The sequence below is a fragment of the Rhinatrema bivittatum genome, chromosome 9 (assembly GCF_901001135.1).
Source record: "Rhinatrema bivittatum chromosome 9, aRhiBiv1.1, whole genome shotgun sequence".
Lineage (NCBI taxonomy): Eukaryota > Metazoa > Chordata > Amphibia > Gymnophiona > Rhinatrematidae > Rhinatrema > Rhinatrema bivittatum.
The window spans coordinates 258,330,880-258,356,966 of record NC_042623.1 but is presented as its reverse complement, the minus strand read 5'-3'; the positions used below and the strand labels follow the sequence as shown (position 1 = coordinate 258,356,966).

The 26,087-nt window shown below is 44.8% G+C and overlaps 1 protein-coding gene across 2 annotated transcripts in view; it reads right to left on the bottom strand.

The window, feature by feature from the left end:
* The window catches only part of BCHE (butyrylcholinesterase), an 86,826-nt gene that overhangs the window by 19,576 nt on the left and 41,163 nt on the right, over nucleotides 1-26,087 (bottom strand). The window contains exon 3 of one of the 2 annotated variants that reach the window (XM_029616503.1): nucleotides 16,643-16,809. The exons of the other annotated variant lie outside the window; for it this stretch is intronic. Coding sequence (XP_029472363.1) covers nucleotides 16,643-16,809 — 167 coding nt within the window. The remainder of the gene's footprint in view (nucleotides 1-16,642; nucleotides 16,810-26,087) is intronic. 2 annotated transcript variants of the gene reach the window in all.

Below are 26,087 nucleotides of genomic sequence, written 5' to 3'. Positions count from 1 at the left end.
GGCTGACATCATCCCTATAGTTAATTTTCTGGAGGAAAATTTGTAAACAGGAAGAGGGAATGACAGCAGAGGTGCTGCATTATCTGGACTTTTTGCAGAAGCAGGTGCAAGAGTAAGACCTTTAACAAAAGACCACACATACATGCTTGCCACTGTCTGTGATGCCCATGTAAAAGGGAAACTCGCCCTACAGTCCAATTGTCTCACATTTGTGAAGGTCCTGCTATTAGTAAAAGTCCATGAACAGGAGCACCATAGGAAGAGACAGATTAGGCATGAAGCAGAGGAGGAAACAGCGGGCACTTCAGAGAGTAGTGCTAGCCCAAGCAGGAGCAGCACTCTGTCAATGACAGCTAGTTCTTCCTCCTCCACTTCAGTACGCCAAAGCCATGTTGCCCCTAAAAAAGCATCTGTTCTGGAATGGGTTAGAGCAAAACCAGCTGGCAAGAAGGTTAGCCCACCCAAACAAAGGAGACACCACCACAAATGTCAGTGACACGGTATCTCACAGAGCCCATAGAGGACATGCAGACAGATCCGCTGGAATATTGGACACACAAGTCCACTGTCTGGCCACACCTAGCCAAAGTGGCTCAGCGATATCTGTCATGTACACCAACCAGTGTGCCCAGTGAATATGTATTTTCAATGACACGTGATATAATGAGCCCTCATCGCTGAAGGCTGGCACTAGAGTTGATGGAAATGCAAGTGTTTGAAAATAAACATGCCTTTGTTTGGGTTTCCAGATTTTCCCTGTGAATGGCAAGATGAATAAAAGCAATTTAAAGCCTTGCACTTGATCCAACTGTTTCATATGCTCCAGATAATATCAGCACATGTACCTGACCTCAACCGCTGTGCCTGTCTGTCCACTGTCCAGTCCTTACGTCACTATGAGGGCCTGACCTCAAACACCGTGCCTGTCTGTCCAGCCCTTACGTCATTACAAGGGCCTGGCCTCAACTGATGTGCTTGCCTGTCTAGCCCTTACATCACTAGAAGGGCCTGACCCCAAACGCTGTACCTGTCTGTCCAGCCCTTACGTCACTACAGGGGCCTGACTTCAACTGATGTGCTTGCCCATCTGGCCCTTACGTCACTACAAGGACCTGACCCCAAATTCTGTGCCTGTCTGTCCAGCCCTTACGTCACTACAAGGGTCTGACACCAAATGCTGTGTCTGTCTGTCTAGCCCTTATGTCACTACAAGCACCCTACCCCAAATGCTGTGCCTGTCTGTCCAGCCCTTACGTCACTACCTCAACTGATGTGGCTGCCCATCTGCCCTTACGTCACTACAACGGCCTGACCACAAACACTGTGCCTGCCCATCCAGCCCTTATGTCACTGCAAGGGTCTGACCTCAACTGATGTGCCTGCCCATCCAGCCCTTATGTCACTACAAGGGCTTGACCCCAATCACTCTACCTGTCTGTCCAGCCCTTACGGCACTACAAGGGCCTGACCTCAACTGATGTGCCTTCCCGTCCAGCCCTTACATCACTACAAGGGCCTGACCCCAAAAGGCTGTGCCTGTCTGTCCAGCCCTTACATCACTACAACGGCCTGACCTCAAACACTGTGCCTGCCCATCCAGCCCTTATATCACTGCAAGGGCCTGACCTCAACTGATGTGCCTGCCCATCCAGCCCTTATGTCACTACAAGGGCTTGACCCCAATCACTCTACCTGTCTGTCCAGCCCTTACGTCACTACAAGGGCCTGACCTCAACTGATGTGCCTTCCCGTCCAGCCCTTACATCACTACAAGGGCCTGACCCCAAATGCTGTGCCTGTCTGTCCAGCCCTTACGTCGCTACCTCAACTGATGTGCCTGCCCATCTGGCCCTTACGTCACTACATGGGCCTGACCCCAAACGCTATGCCTGCCCATCCAGCCCTTACATCACTACAAGGGCCTGACTGCAATCGCTGTGCCTGTCTGTCCAGCCCTTACGTCGCTACCTCAACTGATGTGCCTGCCCATCCAGCCCTTACATCACTACAAGGGCCTGACTGCAATCGCTGTGCCTGTCTGTCCAGCTTGGAGCTTGGATATTTCATATGCTCAATAGTTTTCATGACCTTCATAATATGGGCCATTTTCCCTAAATCGTTCTTGGGTGCCAACATTAATGTTTCTAGTACTATAGAAAACTGGTGGTAGTTGTACTCTACTTCATCCTCTGTGTTTCCATAGTTTACAGAGGCACTGTAGGGCAGTGGTTCTCAACCTTTTTTCGGCCGGGACACACCTGACAGATGGTTCTCACACGCGTGACACACTGAACATGTGACTGTCATGGGGAAAAATGTAAATATACATTCTGCATCCTCAGGAACCCCCTCGACCCCCAAAAATGGGTACAGAGAAGAACTAGAGCATTACCCATATAGCTCACCATACAAAAAAGATATTCTGGATCTGATGACATCTCAGTAAAAGCAAAACAAACTCTCTTTACTGGCAGGCACAATACCCCGCCTTATGAAAAGACAGTAATTTACCACTACAAATATTTAACGAGGCCCTAAACACTAATACACCTCCTATTAGGAAAACTGAGCAAGCCAAGCTGCTATAGATAGATACGCACTTATAAACAATTGTAAAACTATACTAATAAATGTTAAAAAACAGCTGATGAACAGAATAACATCCAACAATTAAAAACTCATAAAAATTAATAAAAATTCTCCAAATATCAATAAAATATTTCAAAACAGCAGACACATCACATAATTCCCAATAATTAAAATGGCATCAATCAAGAAAAATAAACTTAAAAATCTGCCTTTACTTACCCTCTCCAGCAACTCTCCTACTCCTTTCCCTTGCAGACCAATAGCACTCACCAGAAGCAGCAGTGGCTTCTGAAGCTCTGTCCTCACAGTCCTCTTCCTTAGGGCCCACAACCAGTCACAACCAGTCTCTGTCTCACACACACCAGTCACCTCCCTGACCAGTCTCTGTCCCTCTCACACAGACACCAGTCACCTCAGTGACCATTCTCTGTCTCACACATACTCACACCAGTCACTTCCCTGACCAGTCTCTCTCAATCACACACATGCTCTGTCACTTACAACCCCCCCCCACACACACACACACACTTCCACTCATGCACCCATTGTACCACACACAAACACAAGCTCTCATTCATGTACCCAGGCACCCATTCTACCACACACACACACTGCCACTCATGCACCCACTGTACCACACACACACACAAGCTCACTCATGCACCCAGGCACCCATTCTCCCACACACACACAAAGCTGCCACTCACGCACCCAGGCATGCATTCTAGCATACACACACACACACACACACACACACACAAAGCTGCCACTCATGCACCCAGGCACCCATTCTAACACACACAAAGCTGCCACTTACGCACCCAGGCACCCATTCTACCACACACACACACATAAAGCTACCACTCACACACCCAGGGACCCATTCTACCACACACACACACACTAAGCTCCCACTCACGTACCCAGGCACCCATTCTACCACACACACTACACACACACACACACACACACACACACACACAAACAAAGCTCCCACTCATGCACACAGGCACCCATTCTACCACACACACACACACACACACACAAGCTCCCACTCATGCACACAGGCACCCATTCTACCACACACACGCAAGCTCACATGGAGCCTCTTTTCATTGTTTGCCCCAATAAGCCTGGCCTCCACTTCTCAGCCGCCTCTGGCCTGACCTCCGGCGGCATGTAATGTCTCTCCAGCTGCCTCTCACGGTGCACAGGGTCTCTCCGCTCTTCGGCCCTGCCGGCCTGGCCTCTGGCGGCGGTGCACAGGTCTCTCTACTCTTTGGCCCTGCCGGCGGTGGTGCACAGATCACTCTTCAGCCACCAGCGGCAGCATGCAGTGTCTTTTCATTCTTCGGCCCCGCCGGCGGCAACACACAGGTCTCAGCGTGCAGCATCTCTTCATTCTTCAGCTCTGCCAGCGGCAGCACACAGGTCTCTCTACTCTTCGGCCCCGCCAGCAGCGGCGCACAGATCTCTCCACTCTTCAGCCGCTGGCAGCGGCGTGCAGCATCTCACCATTCTTTGGCCCTGCTGGCGGCGGTGGCGCCCAGCATCTCACCATTCTTCTGCACCGCCGGCAGCAGCGCGTAAGTCTCTCTACTCTTCGGCCCTGCTGGCCTGGCCTCCAGCGGTGGCAAGCAGCGTTTCTTCACTCTTCGGCCCCACCCCTAGAGAGAAGGGAAGCATAAGTTGGGCAGTGGAACACCGAGAGCCGTGACACATCTGCCGGTGCTTGGCAACACACTGGTGTGTCGCGACACACTGGTTGAGAACCGCTGCTGTAGGGTACAAAGTCAACATAGGTTGTTATTGTAGATTTGAACTTGATTAGCAGTTTTCTTATTTCTGAGAGCTCTTCAAGTTCCTTTGTCATCAGCTGAAGTGCATAAGCAGTTAATAGCTTCTGGGTATTCACTAGACGCCAACGGAACCACCACACTTTCAGGGCAAACCCATTCCAGGGAGCCTTTCCTGCGCAAAGGAAAGGGAACTCTCCCTGGGTATAGCCAGCCTATCTCTTAGTGCCCGCCGACCCATGTTGAACCAGAACCACTGTTCATATGGAAACCTCCTCCACGTCGACTCGCCACACTTTGAAGGCTCGTGCTCCACTCTAGGGGCCAACCCATCCAAGGAGCCCTTTCCTGAACAAAGGAAAGGGAACTCTCCCCGAGGCCAGCCTGTCTTGCCCCTATCAACTTTCTGTCACTCTACCTTGCTGCCATACACCAGACGACTCACTCTACTCCTTGTAGTGTTCTTGCCACTATCATGGTTCCTCAGTGTGTTTGTGCTAGTCTTTCTGCTGCTTTGTCCTTTTATTGGCGCCTTGTGGTTTTTTATGAAACTCTTTCTGCTTTCTATGTTCCCCCTTCATTGTGCTGTAGGATGTTGATGCCACTTGTCTTGCCACTTTGCCTGTCGTGCTGCCTCCGAAGGTTCATGCAACTGTTATCGGTGCTCTCTTTTGAAGCTGTGGTGTGTTTTTGACACTCTTGCTGCTGCTTTGTACCTCTGTTAAAGCACTCTTGCCACTCCTGGTACCCCTTTGCCCCTTTACGGTGCCTTAGGCTATTCATGCCACTTTGGTGCCACTTTGCCACAGTCTAAGTATCTTGGAGCTGTTTTGTTGTTCTGATGATTGCTCCCCAGAAGTTTCATCAGAATTGATGATAAAACCCCAATTCTGCAGCCAAAAATAGGCTGCAAATACTTCCCCCATTGACTTTAATGGTAAAACGAATGAAACTAATAAACATATTAGTTTTTCCCCCTATGAAACTAATGAAACAAATTTTGGACCCTGCAAAACAAAAAACGAAATGAAACAAATGTTTTCCTTCTGCACATCCCTATGGACAGACGTGTTATTAGGGAGGCGGATTAGCCTAGTGGTCAGTGCAGCATGCAGTAAACCAGAGAAGCCAAGGTTCAAATCTCACTGCTACTCCTTGTGACCTTGGCTAAGTCACTTTAACTTTCATTGCCTCAGGTACAAACGTTCCCTTAGATTCATCAAGCTGCAATGTTCTTTTGCAGAAGGGATCCCACTAACATGGGGGGTGGGGGGTGTTGCTGTTTAGTGGGGCCCATCCCCCAAAAATGCATCACAGCTGTACAGCACATTCTTTTGTGCCATGGTGAAACAACACAACACAAAATAATGCAGCAAGCAGTCCTTTAACGTGATAGTGGCCCTAACCTCATGGTTCTGCCATCAAATTAAAGGGCCACTGGCCCAAAATAAACCTCGCAGCCAAAGGGGTAGGTGAGCGGGGGTCATTTCTGACCCCCATTTCAACCCAGGGCTGCCGCTCTCAAAATATAAAAATGTTTTAATTATGCATGGCTCCACCCCCCCCCCCCCACCTCCCCAAAATGACTCAATACCAACCCACCTCCACCCTGGCTCCCCTGACATCACTCACTATGATCCCCCAGCCCCCCAACATCACATATTACTAGCCCCCCCAAAAAATGTCAAAAAGGTTCAGCACACCCATCTCCCCGCACCATCCTCCTCCCCCTACCCTGCCACTCTCCAGATTCCCCCCTAAAATGGATTGCAAGTCGGGGCAAGCTGTGGCCCTGGGTTGAAACTGGGGTCAGCACTGACCCCTGCTCAACCTCCCCGTTTGGCTATAGGGTTTTTATTAAATTATTTTTCTTCCACTTTAAATGTGCAGTGGGAGCCTCAAGACCCACATTAGGGTTCTGGGCCTCCTGCTGCACACCTAAAGCTTTTCAAGGAGGTGTTGTTTTATCACGGCTGACCATCTTCTCGGTTGGCTGCAATAAAATATTTGCATCCAATAGGCTAGTAATGACCTTCTTTGCAATCACTTGCATTATTCATGCATGCAATCGCATGCAAAGAAGGTCATTGTAATAGGAGAGGATATCTGGGTGGGGAGATGCAAAATATTGTGTATATCATGCGATATACCCGATAGAATGAGCGTTAGAGACCTAACATGGCTTGATGAATCACCCGGTTAGATTGTGAGCTCTCTGTGGACAGGAAAATACCTACAGTGCCTGAATGTAATTCACTCTGAAGTGCCAAAAAGCAGAATATAAATAAATAAATGTCAAACAAAGTTGATAAACTCCTGATTGCAGCTATAAAAGATCAGCAAATGTAGTTAAATACATTGGATTACAATTTCAAGGGAATACTTCTAATAGGTGTATTGTTCCTGCTGAACACTATAATCTTGGTTGGTTGTGATTCTCTTCAAAGGACCAACAAAAAACGGTGCTATACAAGAGCTTTCAAGAGCACACAGGTTCCCTCTTCAGATGTGACAGTCACAGAAGTTTATCATATCTATTAGTTGATAAATATGGCATGAGGAAAATGTAATATTTCACTGAGCCCCTAAACACTGTGGTGTTGCCATGACTACCATAAAGTGTCTTTTTCCGTATATGTGCGAACCGTGCCTAATTGCATACTCTGAAACCTTGCTGGTCAAGGAGCTAATTCAGAATAGGTGAATATCATCTCACGGCTAACTTTTGCAGTCAATCTAGGGAAAATAAATTACAAACTAAATTTTAAAGCCATTTACATGCATGAAATATAAATTCACCTGAGGCTCAGTGTGCATAAAAGGATGCATGTATCGTGATTTTTCATGTACCTTTATATGATTGGGGGATAGGCATTCTGGGATTCAGAGTTGGGGGTGAAGTTGGGGCTTACACAGGGCTGGTAACTTTCAAACAGGTGTGCAGGTACACATATACATACACATATACATGCCCAGAGACACAGCACTTTTCAAATCATGCACATGTTAGAAAATAGCCTATGTGTGCATATCTGTGCGATTAATGTTAAGCTTGTGCATGTCCAGCAGCATAAGTCGGCTAACGGATGCAGAACTGAGGGCATTGTAAAACAGATGTGCATACAGCTGAGGACCAGTATCACCAGTTTGTCCACCAGTGTGCCCAGTGTTCAGTTAGATCCTTCTAAGCCCCCTGATTCTTTAGCCTGCACTCTCCCAGTTATCTCTAGAACCCTCAAACTCCTCAGAGATGATGGTAATTTATTTTAACTTATACCTCCTGCATAACAGGAGTAAAGTTATGTGGCGTTACACCTGTTCGTGCACCCAGGCGCATAGGTACTTGCGTGCCACCCCAGAATGCCCACAGCTAACCCACATCAAACCTCTTTTATAATCTGATGCCAAATATTCACACATTGGCACTTGGTGGCACATCTGCCTGCCTTATAAAATTGGGTGGAAATACGCTAGTGGAAAAATAATGGAAATTATTTTAAAGATCAAAAATCACAGAACATATAGAAAGACATAGTTTAATGGAACACAGTCAGCATGGATTTGCCCAAGGGAAGTTTTGCTTCACAAATCTGCTTTATTTTTTTGAAGGGATTAATAAACATGTGGATAAACATGAATCGGTAGATTTCGATTTTCAGAAGGCATTTGACAAAATCCCTCATGAGAGGCTTCTAAGAAAACTAAAAAGTCATGGGATAGGAGGCATTGTCCTTTCGTGGATTACAAACTGATTAACAGACAGGAAACAGAGAACAGGATTAAATGGACTAGGATAAATGGAAAAGGGTAAACAGTGGAGTGCCTCAGGGATCTGTACTTGGACTGGTGCTTTTCAATATATTTATAAATGATCTGGAAAGGAATACGATGAGTGAGGTAATCAAATTTGCAGATAATACAAAATAATTCAAAGTAGGTAAATCACAAGCAGATTGTGATAAATTGCAGGAAGCCCTTGCAAGACTGGAATATTGGGCATCCAAATGGCAGATGAAATTTAATGTGGACAAGTGCAAAGGGATACATAAAGGGAAAATTAACCCATTCTGTAGTTATGATGTTAGATTCCATATTAGGAGTTATCTCCCAGGAAAAAGATCTGGGCATCATAGTGGATAATACATTGAAATTGTCAGCTCAGTGTGTTGCAGCAGTCAAAAAAGCAAACAATGTTAGGAAGTATTGGGAAGGGAATGTGAATAAAACATAACATTTCATAATGCCTCTGTATTGCTCCATGGTGAGACCGCACCTTGAATACTGTGTACAATTCTGGTCGCCGCATCTCAAAAAAGATATAGTTGCAGTGGAGAAGGTACAAAGAAGAGCGGCCAAAATAATGTAGGGGATGAAATGGCTACTCTATGTGGAAAGGCTAAATTAAGCTCTGGAATGTGTTGCCAGAGGATGTGGTTATAGCATTTAGTGTAGCTTGGTTTAAAAAAGGTTTGGATAAGTTCTTGGAGAAGTCCTTTAACTGCTATTGCTCAAGTTAACTGCTATTACTGGTATAGCATGGGATCTAATTAATGTTTGGATACTTGCCAGGTATTTGTAGCCTGGATTGGCCACTGTTGGAAACAAGATGCTGGGCTTGATAGACCCTTGATCTGACCCAGTATGGCAACTTCTTATATTATGTTCTTGATGCACACACATCTCCCGATTTTGGTGCACGTCCAGCTTTTAAAATTCATATTTAAGGGAGTCCAACTTTCATAATTGTCCACAGATTTCACAATTTGGATGTGTAAGTGGACATGAGGAGATTTATGCAAGTATTTTATAAACTGTGTGACAGTGCTGCATAATTAATAAAATACCATGTGTAAAATGATATAAATAAAGAATTAAAAAAAAAAAAACCATGTGTTTCTGACCTGAAAATATGTGCATATATTGTAATAAACATATATTTTCAATGCCATAAAATGCTCACTTTCTCCATTTTATAAAGATAGACACACATACTTTTGTTGGATAAAAATTTATAACCTGTCCACCTAATAACCCTGATTTAATCAAGGAGGCAGATATTTTATAAAATATGTGTATTTACGATTCTCGTGCATGCTCATGGACTTACCAGTTTGTCAATATCCCCACCAGTTCACCTACACCTTTTGGCACCTCATCCTGTACCTCCACCAGTTTACCCAGGCCACCCATTCAACAACTGAAGGTAAAAGTCTGATTTCAATTGTGCGTGTCAAGTAGCAAATGTAAAAATGTTCAGTCTAGTTCACTAATGCACATGCATATTTCTCTCATAAAAAAGAAACTTCCATATTTACTTGTGAACCCTACCCTGGAGCACCGTAGACCACCCTTTGTTTCACCTTGGTAAAATTAACACATCATGCATTCTCTTGAGGTGTACAAAATAGCTTCTATATGTGTCTGATGTTTTTAGACATGAAACCCCATTGAAAATTCAACATGTTACATGTGTAAAAATTTGCATATTCGTGCATAAATAGCTTCTACTCACACATTTTGATTTTTATAAAAACCACAAATATGTGCATATTTTCACTTTGGTGTGCACATATGCACATAAAAAAACGGGATGGTCTAGGAGCATTCTAGGGCAGAGCCAACATTTATCCATGTAAGTTGCTATTTTAAAAGCCACAAATGTAGATTTGCTAACTTACTAGTGTAATTTTACACCAGTTAATTTACTGGCATAAGTGATATTAAATGTGTTTAGCACTAAGGAAGAGCGAGATCTGGGGTAATTGTATCTAATGATCTTAAGGTGACCAAATAGGTACATAAAGTGATGATAAAAGCCAGGGAGATGCTTGGCTGCATAATGAGATGGATGGTCAGCAGAAAAAGGGAGGTGATATTGCCCCTGTATAGGTCCCTGGTGAGACCTCATTTGGAATACCATGTACAATTCTGGAGATTGCATCTTCAAAAGGATATAAACAGGATGGAGTCAGTCCAGAGGGTGGTTACCAAAATGGTCAGTGGTCTTTATTCTAAAGCATATGGGGACAGACATAAAGATCTAAACATATATATATCCTAGAGGAAATGTGAGCCTTGGAAGCAGGGAGACCTCCACAGACTGGCTGCCTCCCCTGTACTTCCCTGGCATGTGGATCTGTATAATACCTGTTAGCTAAAGCTGATAGTTACTTACATTGGCCTCTCAAGCCCTCAGATGGCAGGAAATGCTTGTCTTGCAAGATACCAACACAGAAATTGCATAAGCCATCATTCCAAACACATGACACCTCTGGGAGCAGTTGCCCCAAACGTTCGGCGCCGGCCAGCCAGTGCTCCTACCATGTGACAGGGGCCGGCCAATGGCACGGATACCCTGTCACATGGTAAGGGCAAAGGGCCATCGGCGCCATCTTTATGATTGGCAGCCGACGGCCCGAGAATGGGAGATCGCTCCCGGGACCATCACTAGAGCACCAGGTAATTTAAAAATGTTTTGGGGGGATCGGGAGGGTGGGAGAAGCTAAGGGGTCATCTTTAAAGGGTCGGGTGGGTTTTTTTTAATCGGGCCTTCGGCATCATTTTTGAGTGGCAGTCAAAATGGCGCCGATGGCCCGAGAGCGGGAGATCAGTCCCCGCGCCCCCACTGGACCACTAGGTACTCGTAAAAAGTTTTGGGGGGGTTCGGGGGGGTGGGGGGAAGGTAAGGGATTAGTTTTATAGGGTCGGGGTGGGTTTAGGGGTTGTTTTGGTGTGCCGGTTTTCCCGCCCTCTCCCCAAATAACTCCCGTTAGTGGACACTAATGGGAGTAACGATTTTTCACGATAAATTGTGAAAATTTCTATTGTATCGCGCACTGTACCGATTTTTGACGATTTAAAAAATATCGGGCGATTTTTTTTTTTTTTTTTTTTTTAATCAAAAAATGATTCACATCCCTATTGCCTTTACTACTCTGCATCGTGGAGACTCAGCATTGGTGTACCCCACTCTGCAGGCCCTTGCCTTACTTCAGTGACTGTACTTGTGTTTCCATGCTCCTCGAGGCAGCGTCCTGTGTTCTTTAGTGACTGTGCCACACTTCCCTGCTCCTCGGGGCAGCGTCCTGTGCTCTTCAGTGACTGTGCCATGCTCCCCGCTCCTCAGGGAAGCGCCTTGAGTACTTCAGTGACTGTGCCGCGCTTCCCCGCTCCTCGGGGTAGCGCCTTGTGTACTTCAGTGACTGTGCTGTGCTTCCCCGCTCCTCGAGGTAGTGCCTTGTGTACTTCAGTGACTGTGCTGTGCTTCCCCGCTCCTCGGGGCAGCGTGCTGCTTCAACTTCAGAGACTGTGCTTACATTTCCCTGCTCCTCGGGGTAGTGCCCACATGCATTGCCAGAGACCTCAGGGCTTCCCCGCTCCTCGGGTAAGTCTACATCATTTCTCCTGTGCTGACTCACCCCATGGCTCTGCCCCTTGGGGTTGGTCCCTCGGCACTCCTCCATACCTTGCCTTGCATTCCCCGCTCATCGGGGCCTGTTCTGCACTTCCCCACAGGAAGTTCCTTTTCTGGCAATTGCATCCACACCCCAGCCTCCTGCTCTCTCTGTACTCCCTGGGCTGTGTCATCTGCTGCTACAGACCTCGCCTCCCGACGGTGAGGCCCAGTGGGGCTCTTCCCCATGGGCGATACCAACTCTCACCTCAGGCCAAGGGCCACTAACTCACGGATCCTAACACTAAATAGTAAATTCATACGTACCCATCACTTAATATTTGGCAGACCATATTACCGTATGTGATATCAAACTGAAAGGTTTGTAGAAACATTTTCCTTGGATAGAGCAGCTGAATATCTTGATAAATTTTGAAAATCTGTGTTTGTATTCCGCTGAAACAATTTGGCAAATTAGCAGGACGTTATTTTCATGATGTGATTTGCAACTTGGGTTCAGAATCATAAAATACTGCAGCCTAAAGTGAATAGCTTTATCAGCGAGAGACAAAAGGAGGCATTCCCACTGACTAAACAGTAGGAGTTTTAGTTTTAAGCTATGCAGTACTTAACTTTTCAAAAAAACAAATACTACAGCCACTTTACCACTGGATAATATTCATAAAAGCATGCATCTCTGCGTCCATACAATTTGAAAACAAGTCTAAAACTCCATGGCAACTTCAAAGAGCTCGATATCAATCTTTGTGCATCTTGCAGCTGTTCCTGGGTGGGTGGACGACTGTAAGTCTGGAGAGAGGGCTGTGAGAGTGGGCAAGGTCTAGGTAGGTGTGTGCGTGAGATGGAAAGATGTATGGAGGTGGGTATGTGCGTGTGGGCATGAGGGGGGAGAAGTGGGCATGAAGGTGTGCGGGTGGCATTAGGGAATGTTGTACACTCTCTTAGGGATGCGCAGAGGCAGCAGTTTAGTTTTTGTTTAGTTTTTTTTTCATTTTGGGGAGGCGTTTGGAATTCAGTTCAGTTCATTTCCTGAAGTGAAACAAACATTAAATAAACCTCCTATAGCAAACAAGCAAAAAAAAAAAAAAAGCCAGGCCCTTCCCCGCTCTTCTTTGCCCCCCTCAGCCCTCTTACCCCTTCTATAGTGCTGATGGAAGGGTGAAAGGGCAGATGCAATCCCCAGCCTCTCCTGCCTTACTGGGTCCCCATTAAAAATGGTGCTGGTCTCAGGACCAGATGGCACTATGTTGTTTTACGGCCATAAAGTAATACAGTTGTAAAGCAATACAACTATAAAAGCAGCTTTACAGCCATAGTGGTGTGGGATTTTGTTTTAAATATTTCTCTGTAAATAGTTCATTCTGGTTACTGGAAAACCTGAAAATCTCGGGGGGGGGGGGGGGGGGGTTCATTTGAACTGAATTGAAAATGGCCCTTTTCAGTTTAGATTGCAAATTTTGTTTCAAATGACTACACATGTTTGCCCTGTCTTCCATTCACTCTACCCATTCCCCTCTCACTCTTCCCTTTCTGCCCTTGTTCTCCCTCCTTTTCCACCCTCACTCCCTCTTCAGTCCTCCAGTAGATCTCCTACTTCCATCTCCACTTCTTCTCCTCCTGATAACCCTCCCCACTTACCCCTCTCTGTTGCCTCATGCTTTTTCTCTCTCTCTTCTACCTCTGCCTTGCTACTGGCACAGCAGACAGCATGGTTAGCAGGTGGAGGAGAGTCACTGGGATAGACAGCAGTGGAAGCGGAAGAGCTACATGCTTTGGCCACTGGCTTCTTCCTGGAGATCCCTGTCAGTCATTTTCCTTCTCCTGACTGTGCTTGCTCTGATGGGATGTGAGGATCCTCACTAGCCACTTGTCTCTTGTCACCGTGGCTGCTCCAGTGTTCAGCTGGAGGACCCTGGGCTTCTGACCTGACACTCTGTTCACTTCCTCTGGCACCGTCACTTCTCTGGGTCTTTGGTGGCAGGGTCTAGAGATCCCAACAGCCAAACTGCTCCCAATGCTTAGGTTCCTTTTCTCTTCAGCTTTTAAGGCCCCACCAGCCCCCACTGCTCCAGTGATTTGTTTTGCTTTTCCCATTTGTGGCATCAGTGTCACAGACAGATGGACAGAAATACTGTTTTACATTAGAAAGTGAACTCGTAATAGTGGGTATTTGTAGATGGGCCAGGAATTGAATATTCAATCTTAAGAAAGAACTTCTTCACACGGACGACAGCTGGCATTGGGAATAAAGATGTGGTAACTGAAGTATTCTTTAAAAAAAAAAAAAAAAAAAAAAGGATTGACATATTCCTCCTAGCAAATGGGATCATATGATATTAGTAGGGAATTAAAGATGGACCCAATATGCTATATGCCTCCTTCCATTTGATTATCTATTGTCTTTAAAATTCCGTGATTCCCATTTTTAATCAACTCTAAGGGAGAGTAAATTTCAAAGGGGCACGCAGGAGCACATTGATGTGTGCTTATCGGCGTGCGCCCAGAGCTATTTTATACATATACACACACGCGCAATTGTTACAGAATAGTATAGGCGCGCTTATGTGTGAGCCCTATTTTGCAAGTAAGTGTGCACAGCTGTGCACATCTAGGTCTGAACCATATAAGTAGCGTAATTTTATAACTGATGAGAGTCCCCGCATGACCAGTTCATCCATCAGTTCGCCCAGTGTAGAGCCTGTGGTTCCCCCATTTCCCCAAGACACTGTAAACCCCTCAGAAAGGACTCTTTTTTTTTTTTTTTCTTCTGCTTTTTATTTTTCTAAGTTACACCTCTTCCATAGCAGAAGTAAAGTTACGTGGCGCTGGACCTGGGCACGCATCCAGGTGCAGGACTATTTGTGCGCACATCTCTAGGCCTCACCCTGGAACGCCCAAGCTCCCCCCCACAAACCACGCAAACCCCAAACCCCTTTTTGAATCTGATTGAGATAGTCACATATCAGGAAATGCACAGGCACGAAGACAGCTTTTAAAATCTGGTGCATGCATGCATGTCCTACCTGCGCACATCTCCCGATTTTTGGCCCAAGCCTGGCTTTGAAAATTCACCTCTAGGTGTATTGCACCTTTCCACTAAAAGTGAAGTCAGTTTGCTAAAGGGAATTAAGTATTGACTTCATCTGAGTGAAAATGTTGTGCATGGCATGGAGATCTTCAGTATCAAAGGACAGGTACTCTACAACAATACAGTGAATTTCAGGATAGGGATGACTGAATTTTAATTCTTTCTGAATATTTTAAAGGTCATAAGAACATAAGAAATTGCCATGCTGGGTCAGACCAACGGTTCATCAAGCCCAGCATCCTGTTTCCAACAGAGGCCAAACCAGGCCACAACAACCTGGCAATTACCCAAACACTAAGAAGATCCCATGCTACTGATGCAATTAATAGCAGTGGCTATTCCCTAAGTCAACTTGATTAATAGCAGTTAATGGATGTCTCCTCCAAGAACGTATCCAAACCTTTTTTGAACCCAGCTACACTAACTGCACTAACCACATCCTCTGGCAACAAATTCCAGAGCTTTATTGTGCTTTGAGTGAAAAATAATTTTCTCCGATTAGTCTTAAATGTACTACTTGCTAACTTCATGGAATGCCCCCTAGCCCTTCTATTATTCGAAAGTGTAAATAACTGATTCACATCTAAATGTTCAAGACCTCTCAAGATCTTAAAGACCTCTATCATATCCCCCATCAGCCATCTCTTCTCCAAGCTGAACAGCCCTAACCTCCTCAGTCTTTCCTCATAGGGGAGCTGTTCCATCCCCTTTATCATTTTGGTTGCCCTTCTCTTTACCTTCTCCATCGCAACAATATCTTTTTTGAGATGCGGCGACCAGAATTGTACACAGAATTCAAGGTGCGGTCTCACCATGGAGCGATATATAGGAATTATATATAGAGGTCAATATTATTAAGAATGTTTTCCTAATAGTAAAATGATTCAGCATTGATTAGATATTTTATAAAAAGAAACATAGATGTATTCTTTTTAGCTCACATCTGAGACTCTTCTGTCCTACATGGTTGGTGGCTCTTTGATATTATTTCTTTCCTCTTAACATCAAGGTTGCTAGCGCCTCATACATACTGATTCTTATAATATATATGCATTTAAGAACTTTGGTTGTACTTAAGCTGTACAATAGTATTACAAGTTGTTTCTTTCAGTATGGTAGGGATGCACAAGCTGTGCTCCCCCCACACTCAGCTGTCATACTTAAGGAAAGCTACTATGCTCAAGAGAAACCTGCTTAGTCAAGGCAGCCCTCTGGTGAATGGAATGCTGGTGCTCAATATATCAGAGAGAGCCCACGGTTCATAGATCTTCAGAGCGGACCCCCATCCCATGCAAGGTGCCAATTGACCAATGGCCACCTCTGTCTTTGCAATCAGAAACCCACCTAAAAAAGGAATAGGTATTATCATTCAATAAAACAGGGCAATATCAAATCAAATTAAAGAGCGAAATGTTTGTAAAGGAAAGTGAGGGTCATCTTAAGGATGGAAGACACAGTTTGTGCAAGCAAACTCCTTTATGTTACATAAAACCAAGCAGAATCATCGTTTTAGAAGTCCTCTTGACACAAAATATGTCCATATCAGGGCTATTCAATTTTCACAATTATATTTTTTTAATACTTTTCTTATATGAACGCTATGATTATTATTTAAATTGACTGTGCTTTACTCAACTATACTTTCTTATATAATGACCCACACCTTTCTTTCCTATTTGAATATGCTCAGAATTTTTTTTTAACTAAGTTAAGATCATTTAATTGCTTTCTTTAAGACCATAACATTACATTTACCTGTTATTTCCAGGACCTTGGGGAAAAATTTATTCCAGAATCTGCAATGCTGGGCACGTAAGTTTGTCTCGTTCATTGATGGTTCTGTATTTAACATTATATATTGCTGCTCATTGATGGTGAAGACTGGCCATTTGTTTTCATGAGGCTGAGCTCCATTTGGATTTCTAAATGATTAAATAGAAATATTATTTTCAATGGATTTAGTGTATTTTTCTAAGATTAAGAGGTGTGTTTTTTTGTTGAACAATTGATTATATTGAATGATACAGTATAGAAATCTACAGTAATATTATTCAAGAAATGCACTTCATATAGAACTTGCAATTGATAGAATGAAAACAACAGTTTATTTTATAAATACACAATTCTGATAGTTGAGTTGGCCCTAGAGTAAACTGGATTCTTTTTAGTCTGTGATTAACATTTATTGGACCAACATGAAAAATATACAGATTATGTTGCACGGAAGCTATGCTTTATTATAGTATATTTGGATGAACAGCTTGATTGTCCAGGTTTAAAAAAATAAAAAAAATAATAAAGATTGTCTGAAATGTTAATAAATCAAAATTTTGTATGCTAAAACTCAACTGACGACACATCTGAGGATGAAGGTGGGAGTGAGGGAATATGAGGAAGGGGGCTGGGCTGTGCCTAGCTCACTCTTCTTCTCTCCGCGGGTGCCCTCTGCTTTGATGTCCAGGAGGGAAAGGTATCTTACCCTATCTTACCCACCCTTTGCAATGACTCCTCACTTGACAAGAACCTGCCTTTAAAGTCTGCCTCTGGTTTCAGACAATACCATTGATGACAGCTGAGTTGTGTGAACATACAAGCATGATTCACCAAACTATTTACAGGAAGGGTGAGAAGTTGATAAAACTATTCAGTAAATATGCACCAAGAATAGTGATGAAATTCAAATAAATGTACATTTCTTATTCTAGAGAGAACAGTGGGCGGTAAAGTTATATTTAAAGATGTGAACGGATTTATCAAAATTATTTCAGTGAAAATTGTGCTGAAGATTTTTCATTGAAATTAACGCTGTATTTTCAAACAGAAAAAGGCTGGTGCAAAACTAAAAGGATTTTTGAATTACAAAGCATCGTTAACTTCCTCTCCCTCGTGGTATATTAAAGTTAAGTTAAAGACATTAGGGTCAGATTTGAGTTTCAAGATTAAGCAAAATAAATCATTAAAACATCAATAAAATGTGGGTACCCATGAGTTTTCCACTCTGTACAAAATTTAAGTCTTGACCAGAAAATCCTGAAGTTGCACAAAATAGTTACACGGCAAGTATTAAAACACCAGGGTAGAGTTTTCCCCTTACAATTTCATTCCCTTAGTTTTAACCTTCATCTGTCAAGATAGTCTGGATGACTTTGGCTTTCTTCCCTGGGTGAGAGGCTTGTTATTGTGGAATAGGAGGCAATGTCTTATTGTGTATTGGTAACAGGTTAAAACAGAGAACAGGAAGAAATTGCATTTCTCTTAATGGAAAAAGGAATACAGTGGAGTATCCGATGAATCTGTACTGGGACTGGTATTTTTTAATGTGTTTAAATGATATGGAAAAGTGATAAATGAGTGAGACTTGGAAATTTGCAGATAACACAACATTATTCAAAGTAGCTAAATCACAAATCGATTGTGAGGCTTGCAAGAAGACCTTACAAGACTAGGAAATTGGCCATCTAAATAGCAGATGAAATTTAATGTGGGCAAATGCAAAGTTATAACATTTGGCCAGTCACGGGTCAGTCCTGTGACTGACTGCACTAACCATGCATGCTGAAACTCCACCACAGCTGGAATGCATCATGCTTCAATGCCCTGGCTTTCCTTGCCCAACCCCCATAAGTGTGCGTAGCATGCGCCAATACTTATAGGCTCCACAGCGGGAAAGGCTGAGAGAGGTGCCCACAGATGATGTCACACAGTGGGGTATATAAACCCCGCCGTGCACAGTTCCTTGCATCAGCAACAGGTCCTCTACCTAGTCAATTGTGCATGTTGCTAACTTTGGGGTAGATTTTAAAAGAAGCGCGATCAGCCTACTTTTGCTTGCGCATCAGACTCAAGCAAAAGTACGCTGGATTTTAGTAGATACGCGCGGAGCCGCGCGTATCCACTAAAATCCTGGATCAGCGCGCGCAAGGCTATCGATTTTGTATAGCCTGCGCGCGCCGAGCCGCGCTGGCTCCCCCCGTTCCCTCCAAGGCCGCTCCGAAATCGGAGCGGCCTCGGAGGGAACTTTCCTTTGCCCTCCCCTCACCTTACCCTCCCTTCCCCTACCTAACCCACCCACCCGGCCCTGTCTACACCCCCCCCTTACCTTTGTCGGGGGATTTACGCCTCCCGGAGGGAGACGTAAATCCCCGCGCGCCAGCGGTCCTGCTGCGCGCCGGGCCGCGACCTGGGGGCGGGTACGGAGGGCGCGGCCACGCCCCCGGGCCGTAGCCACGCCCCGTACCCGCCCCCAAAACGCTGCCGACACGCCCCCGCAACGCCGCGCGCTCCGGCCCCGCCCCCCGACACGCCCCCCTCCGAGAACCCCGGGACGTACGCGAGTCCCGGGGCTCTGCGCGCGCCGGGAGGCCTATGTAAAATAGGCTTCCCGGCGCGCAGGGCCCTGCTCGCGTAAATCCGCCCGGTTTTGGGCGGATTTACGCGAGCAGGGCTCTGAAAATCCGCCCCTTTGTGTCTCCTTGCTACCTTGCCTTGCGCCTCATCTGTGCCTAGCCTTACCTTGTTTTCCTTGCTTGTTGTTCCTCCTTTCCTTGCCCCTCCTTAGTCTGCCTCTCTGTTCCCTCATATGAGTCCATTTCATTCTGACTTGGTCCTGTGACTGGCTCTTTCTGCCTGCTCTTGCATGCTGCCTGGTACTGATCTCTGCTATGGACTTTGACCACTATCTCTTGCTTGCTGCCTTATACTGACCTCTGCTATGGACCTTGACTACTCTCATGCTTGCTGTCTGGTATAGACCTCTGCTATGGACCTTGAAAACACTCTTCCTGCTGCCTGTCCTGGCCCATGGCCTGGATCCGGTTACAGTCTGCCTGCTGCCAGGCCTGACCACTGCCCATAGCTGGACTCTGTTTTTGCTCTTTAAGGGACAATCGTCTAAATCCTGCTGGCCCCTAGAACGCAAGGGCTCAACCTGTGAGGAACGGAGCTAGTATAGGTGAAGCTCCTGTTCTGTCCCAGTAAGAGTGTATTCACCAGCTGTCAGCATGGGCCTAGTAGGTTCACCTACTAGGCTGTTTCTACCTGGCCATACCACAAGTGTTCACAATTGTAACAGTTTGCAGAGGCCATAAGCTTGGCAGACTTATCTCCAGGTCAGGCCATCTCTGGGTTGACACTTCAGGTCCAACAGCAACAAGACCAATTTAACAATATCACCAGCATCCTGCAAGGCCTGGTGGCCCAGATGGAGGCCATGAGGCTTTCTGCCCAGCACCTGCACTGGTACCTCCTTCCATCACTCTGATGCAGCATGCAGTTCCTATACCACAGCTTCCACTGCTGCCCCAGTATGAAAGTGACCCCAAGACCTGCTTCAGATTATTTTAAGGTGACTTACATTCTGTCTGTCTTGGGTGGCTCTGTGAGTGAAATGACCCATTAATAGAGAACTTAAGACAACTTTCTCCATCAGTTTCAACTGGTCTTTGATGAGCTGGGCTGTGCTTCATCCGCTGCCATGGAGTTGTTCTGGATTTAACAAGGTAATTGCATAGTGGGTGATTACAATATACAGTTCTATACCTTGGACTTTAAACTCCGGTAGGGGGAAGACATCCAGATAGACATTTTTTTGGCAGGGCTTAGTGGAGCGAATAAAGGATGTGTTGGCCAGCCAAGATATACTGCCCACATTAGAAAATCTTATTGCCCTGGCCATACAGGTGGATCTTTGCTTTCAAGAATGAGCCCGTGACAGAGGAGCATCTCACCGATCCTTCCAATTGGCTCCCAGGTTCTAGTGGCCCCCCTTGCCCCTACCACTGACTCTGTGGCCTTTTGCCCCTCTGAGGAACCTATGCAACTAGGAACATCCTGCTTCTCTGAGGAGGAGAAACAGAGGTGTAGGCAGCTCGATCTCTGCCTCTGTTGTGCAGGCCAGGGGCATTTTGCCAGCTGCTGCCCCCAAAAACTGGGACATTTCTGAGCCTAAGGTTAGTTGGAGAGGTAACTCTAGGTCAAACTTCCACCTCTCTGCAGGTGATAATGCCAATTTCTCTCATTTCTGGAGATACCATGGTGCCCACAGAGGCATTTTTGGATTGACAACCACACTAGCCAAGGCAGATACCATATCCTCTGTATATGGTGAGCCTCTGTCCAGCCACTTGACAATGGCCAGACCAGTCTTCTACATCAGGAAAGTATTTCTTTCTATGTGTTATCCAGAATTGTCAACCCTATCATTCTTGGATTGCCTTCTCTTGCTTCACAACCCTCTATAAATTGGGGAACATTACAGATTTCCCACTGAGGTTCTTCCTGCAAAATAAATTTTCTCCCTCAGATCCATCTACTGATAACCGTAGCCCAGACTACCACTCCAAATCTTCCAGGTCTTCCTCCTCAGTATACAGCCTTCATTGATGTGTTTAGTAAACAACAGGAAGAGACTCTGCTGCCTCGGACATACAACTGCCTGATAGATCTGCTATATGGGAAGATGCCTCCTAGAGGAAGGATCTATCTGTAGTTCACCCCCGAGACTTAGACCATGGCTAACTATCTCAAGAATCTGGAGTGGGGTTTCATCCTGCCCTCCTCATCTCCTGTGGGAGCAGGATTCTTCATCATGGGGAAGAAGGATGGGTCATTCAGTGTTGCGCCGGAGGTGGACCCTTGGGCCGAGGTGGGGTTGATGCAACCCGTAGGTAGGGATCTACGGGTCCCCACCGTCAGCAGGCGGAGTGGGCTGATGAACAGAGGCTAGCTGGAGCTTCACCAATACCAGCCCTCATTCCCTGCGGGTTGAGCCTTTGGGTGCTGGGGCCGACTGGACTTAGGTGGGCCTCTGTAGGTAGTCAATGAGGAGATCAGTCAGCTCAGAGACAGCAGGAGAGAGATGGTACAGTCCTACACTGTCCTGGAAACCCGTGCGCCTAAGGAATGAAGGCAGACAGGGGGCGCCCGAGCAAGAGCAGGCCAAAGCCTGAATTGCCCAAGTCCAGGAAGTAAGCTGAAAAGGCATCGAGGAACAGGCTTGATCAGGGCTGGCGGCAATATGGAAGCACTGGCAAGCAAGGCTGAGGTCTGATCACAGAGATAGTCTAGAGGTGTAGTCAGACTATGCAGAGGTCTGGGTCTGGAGAGAGGCAACGACGTAGACAGGCAATGCAGAGGTCTGGGTCTGGAAAGAGTCAATGGCATAGTCAGGCAAAGCAGAGGTCCGGGCTTGGAGAAAGTCAATGGTGTGGTCAGGCAAAGCAGAGGTCCTGGCTTGGAGAGAGTTAATGGCGTGGTCAGGCAAAGCAGAGGTCTGGGTTTGGAGATAGTCAACGGTGTGGTCAGGCAAAGCAAAGTCAGTCCATGTAGGCAATCCAAGGTAAGGTGCAAGGCAGGAACGTAGGAACAAGGAGACAGGAACCAGGATCAAATGAGGTACAGGAACACAGGAAAGAGACAAATCTCTAAGGAGGCAATGAGTAGTCGACCAGTGAGCAGACCTGTTGCAAAGGCAAAGCTAGGGAGCAGAGCCTGCACTCAAATACTGAAGCTCCGCTGACGTTATCATCCGGGGCCATGGCTAAGATCCCACCGCGGTCCCTACATAAGCATTGAAGAAGCACACATGCGCGCCTAGGGAGGGATGTGGCGCCGAGTACTAGCGTCTCTTCGCGGGCCATGCAGAGAGGCCCGACATGAAGCAATGGACACGGTGGATGGTTCGGGAACATCAGGGATAGCAGCTGAGCCGGAGGCACTAAGGGAGGCCTGAGGATGGAGCTGGCGGCCCACCGCCGCCAGAGAGGAGGAACCAGGAGCTGGAGTTACTGCAGAGAGGAGAGGGGACTGTGCCGCGGCTCTGCCGCAGACGGAATGCGTAACAGACCCTGCATTGATTACAGGGGTCTCAGTGCTATTACTTGCAAGAATTGCTACCCACTGCCTCTTATTATGGAGCTGTTCGACCTCCTGCAGGGGGACGCAAATGTTCATGAAAGTAGATCTCCGAGGAGCCTATAACATATGTATCTGGAAGGATGATGAGTGGAAGATGGCTTTCAACACCTGGGATGGCCTTTATGAATATCTGGTCATGCCATTTGGATTTTGCAATGCCCCCATTGTTTTTCAGCTTATGGTCAATGAGGTCTTATGGCGCCTCTTGTGTGCACACATAGTGGTATATCTGGATGATATCCTCATTTTCTTACATGTCTTGGCACAGCACCATGAGCACATAAGATACATGTTACAGAAACTCTGAGAATGCCACTTATACGACAAACTTCAGAAATGTACATTTGAGCAGGAAGAATTGCCATTCGTGGGATACATCATCTCCCGGAATGGTCTATATATGGTCCTGGGGAAGGTAAAGACCATTCAAGAATGGCCCCAAACCATTGGGTTCAGGGTCTTGCATTGCTTCTGGTTTTGCAGTTCATACACAGGTATTCCAGCTTGGTGGTTCCCCCCCACTGCCTGACACTAGACCAAAGTCACCATTTAGGCCTTTGACCACCTCAGTCAGGAATTTCTATGGGACGCCTGTCTCCACTGTCTAGATCCATTGAAACCCTTCATCCCGGAGGTAGACGCCTCTGCCCTGACCTGACCTGAGTTCTTTTTCTCCCATTACCTAGTAAGGTTAATGTGAGGTTGATTGTGTGCTTCTCCTTGAAAAACCTTGTAGGGCCTATTTTTGTGTCGAGTAAATAGGGATCAATGATTTACCCTTTTGAACAACACTAGGACTTGGGGACATGCCACAAAGCTAATAGCTAAATTTGAAACAAATCATGTAAACTTGGAAAGCCACTGCTTCTCCCTGGCTATGAGTAAGAATGAATGTACCTATTCTTTGGGACTCTACCAAGGACTTGTGACCAGGATTGGCTATTGTTGGAGCAGGATGCTGGGCTTGATGGACCTCTGGTTTGAACAACTATGGTATTTCTTATGTTCATATTTTTATATTCTTACTATAAATTAAGACCTACACAAAAAAATGCCACAATTGCACAAGTTTGAAGAAGCAGGGGTTTTGTTTAAACCATACATTTTGATGCTAGGGAAAAATTGTGTAAACTAAATTGAATAAGATTAAATAGGCATGAATGGTACTTTGAGACTTAAATCCAATTGCAAAGTGGATTATGCTGGAATTTAAAATTAATAAAATATGGAACATAAATATGGAATTAATCTAATATTTTAATTTGAATAGAAAACATATACAAACCTCTTAAGGACCATGTCTGCAAAAAAAAATTATTGAAATCAAATATTAAATATTATTCATGCATTCTGAGCTGTATAAAATGTATAAAGCTCAGGTTGACCAATACAGTAAACACAATGTGAATAGTCTATTGAAAGACAAGGGTACATTTTTCTTCATCTCCTTGCATACAAAGAGATTGTGGTATGTTGTTATCAGTTCACTATGCAACAAAAGGCAAAAACTAAACTGTAGGGATGGGAGATTTTGAAAATATTTTAAGCTATGTAAACCCTTTGAAACTTTTCTATAATGTTCTAGATTTTTTTTATGAACCATTCATGTTTTACAAAATGTTTAAGCTTTGATTAGTTTCTCCCAACATTTTATTCAATAAATATTTGGAGAACACATAGAAAACAAATGTATATACAAAACCAAAACCTGAAGAAAATAAACATCAATTTGTACCCACAAGACAGAGGGGCTGAGAAAAGTTAGAAGAAACCTTTCTCACTAAATCTTGCAATTTATGTATTTAAAAAAAATTCTATTCTACATGCATGCACTGAACGCAGAGTGGATAATAAACATGCAAGAAAAATAGCATATCAACAATAAACAAAAACAAAAATACCCACTGATATAACAGACATGCTATCCACCAAACTGAGGATGTTATTAAATAACATACTGGATTTAGCATAGCTGTGACACCTCAGATTACTAAACTATAAAGCAATGCAGATGTCAACCAACAACCCATAAAGAACTAACCTAAACAAATCATCACAAAAAGTATGATGTCTCAAAGTTTCACATACCTATATATACCGAAAAGTTTCTGCCATCACCTAAAACTTTCTGTATATCTATTACCGAACATGATTACTATAATTAGCCAAAGGACATTGACTTACCTAATTAAAGATGAAATGCATGTTGTACAGTATCTATTCCAAATCTCAGCAAGGTGACCACCAATATTTAAATAAGAAACCAAGCAAAAAGACATTACCAAGTATAAAATGGTACTCAGCATTGCACTAAATATGGGTTAAATAAGATGTCAGCAATAGTGTAAAATCTTTAGATAAGGATAAAACCTTGCCACAATTATAGGCCACAGTGAGTCTTTTCACTGAGCCACTACAGCTGGAAACAGACCATAGCAGTTAATGGAAAAAATGAATAGGGTGGAATATATTCACATGTCCCCCTGAAGAAATAATGTACCTCAAGTTTATCATGAAAACATTGGAAATCACTGCATCTGAATTATGAAGATGGGCAATATGACATTCCAAACATCAAAATCCAGCAAAGAATATTTCAGAGAGATTCCTTGTTGCCACCTTTGTCCTATGTGACACTAAATCAACTGAATACTTAACTCTTTGAGCAATGGATTCAGTCTTAATCACAGAGATGCAAATGATCCACAGAAATCATTGAACCATCTACTTGTAGATGATTTGAAGCTTTACAGCTCTTGTGGTCATCAATTAGCACAACAACTTCAAGTAGACGAAGTTTGATATTGACACCTTTCCAGGGTATCCTGGAAAGGTGGAGTAAAATTAACCAAAACCATAACTGTCTCCATGGCTGAAATATAAAACAACTCAAGCAGGAAGGCATAGACACAGTATAAATATCTGTGAATAGAGGAAGGTGCAACAGGGCAACATTAAACACTGAGAAAAAATTTCAGCAAAGCGTACTACAAGAGATGGAATAAGAGAGATGCCCTCAATCAAATTGCCATTTCTATGCTTTAATATAACCTTGGAATAAAGAGTGGCCACAAAAATGACTTCATCCAATTGAATGTAATAACAAGGAAACGCCTCCATACTCACCAGTGAATCTCTCTGTAAGGACCTAGGAATGCTGAGACTATATATCCCAAGAACCAAAGGAGGTATGGGTCTTGTAGGAATAGATTATTCATAGAAAGGTGCTAGAGTAGGCTTCCAAGCATGCATAATGGCAATCGAAAATTCAAATACACAAACTATT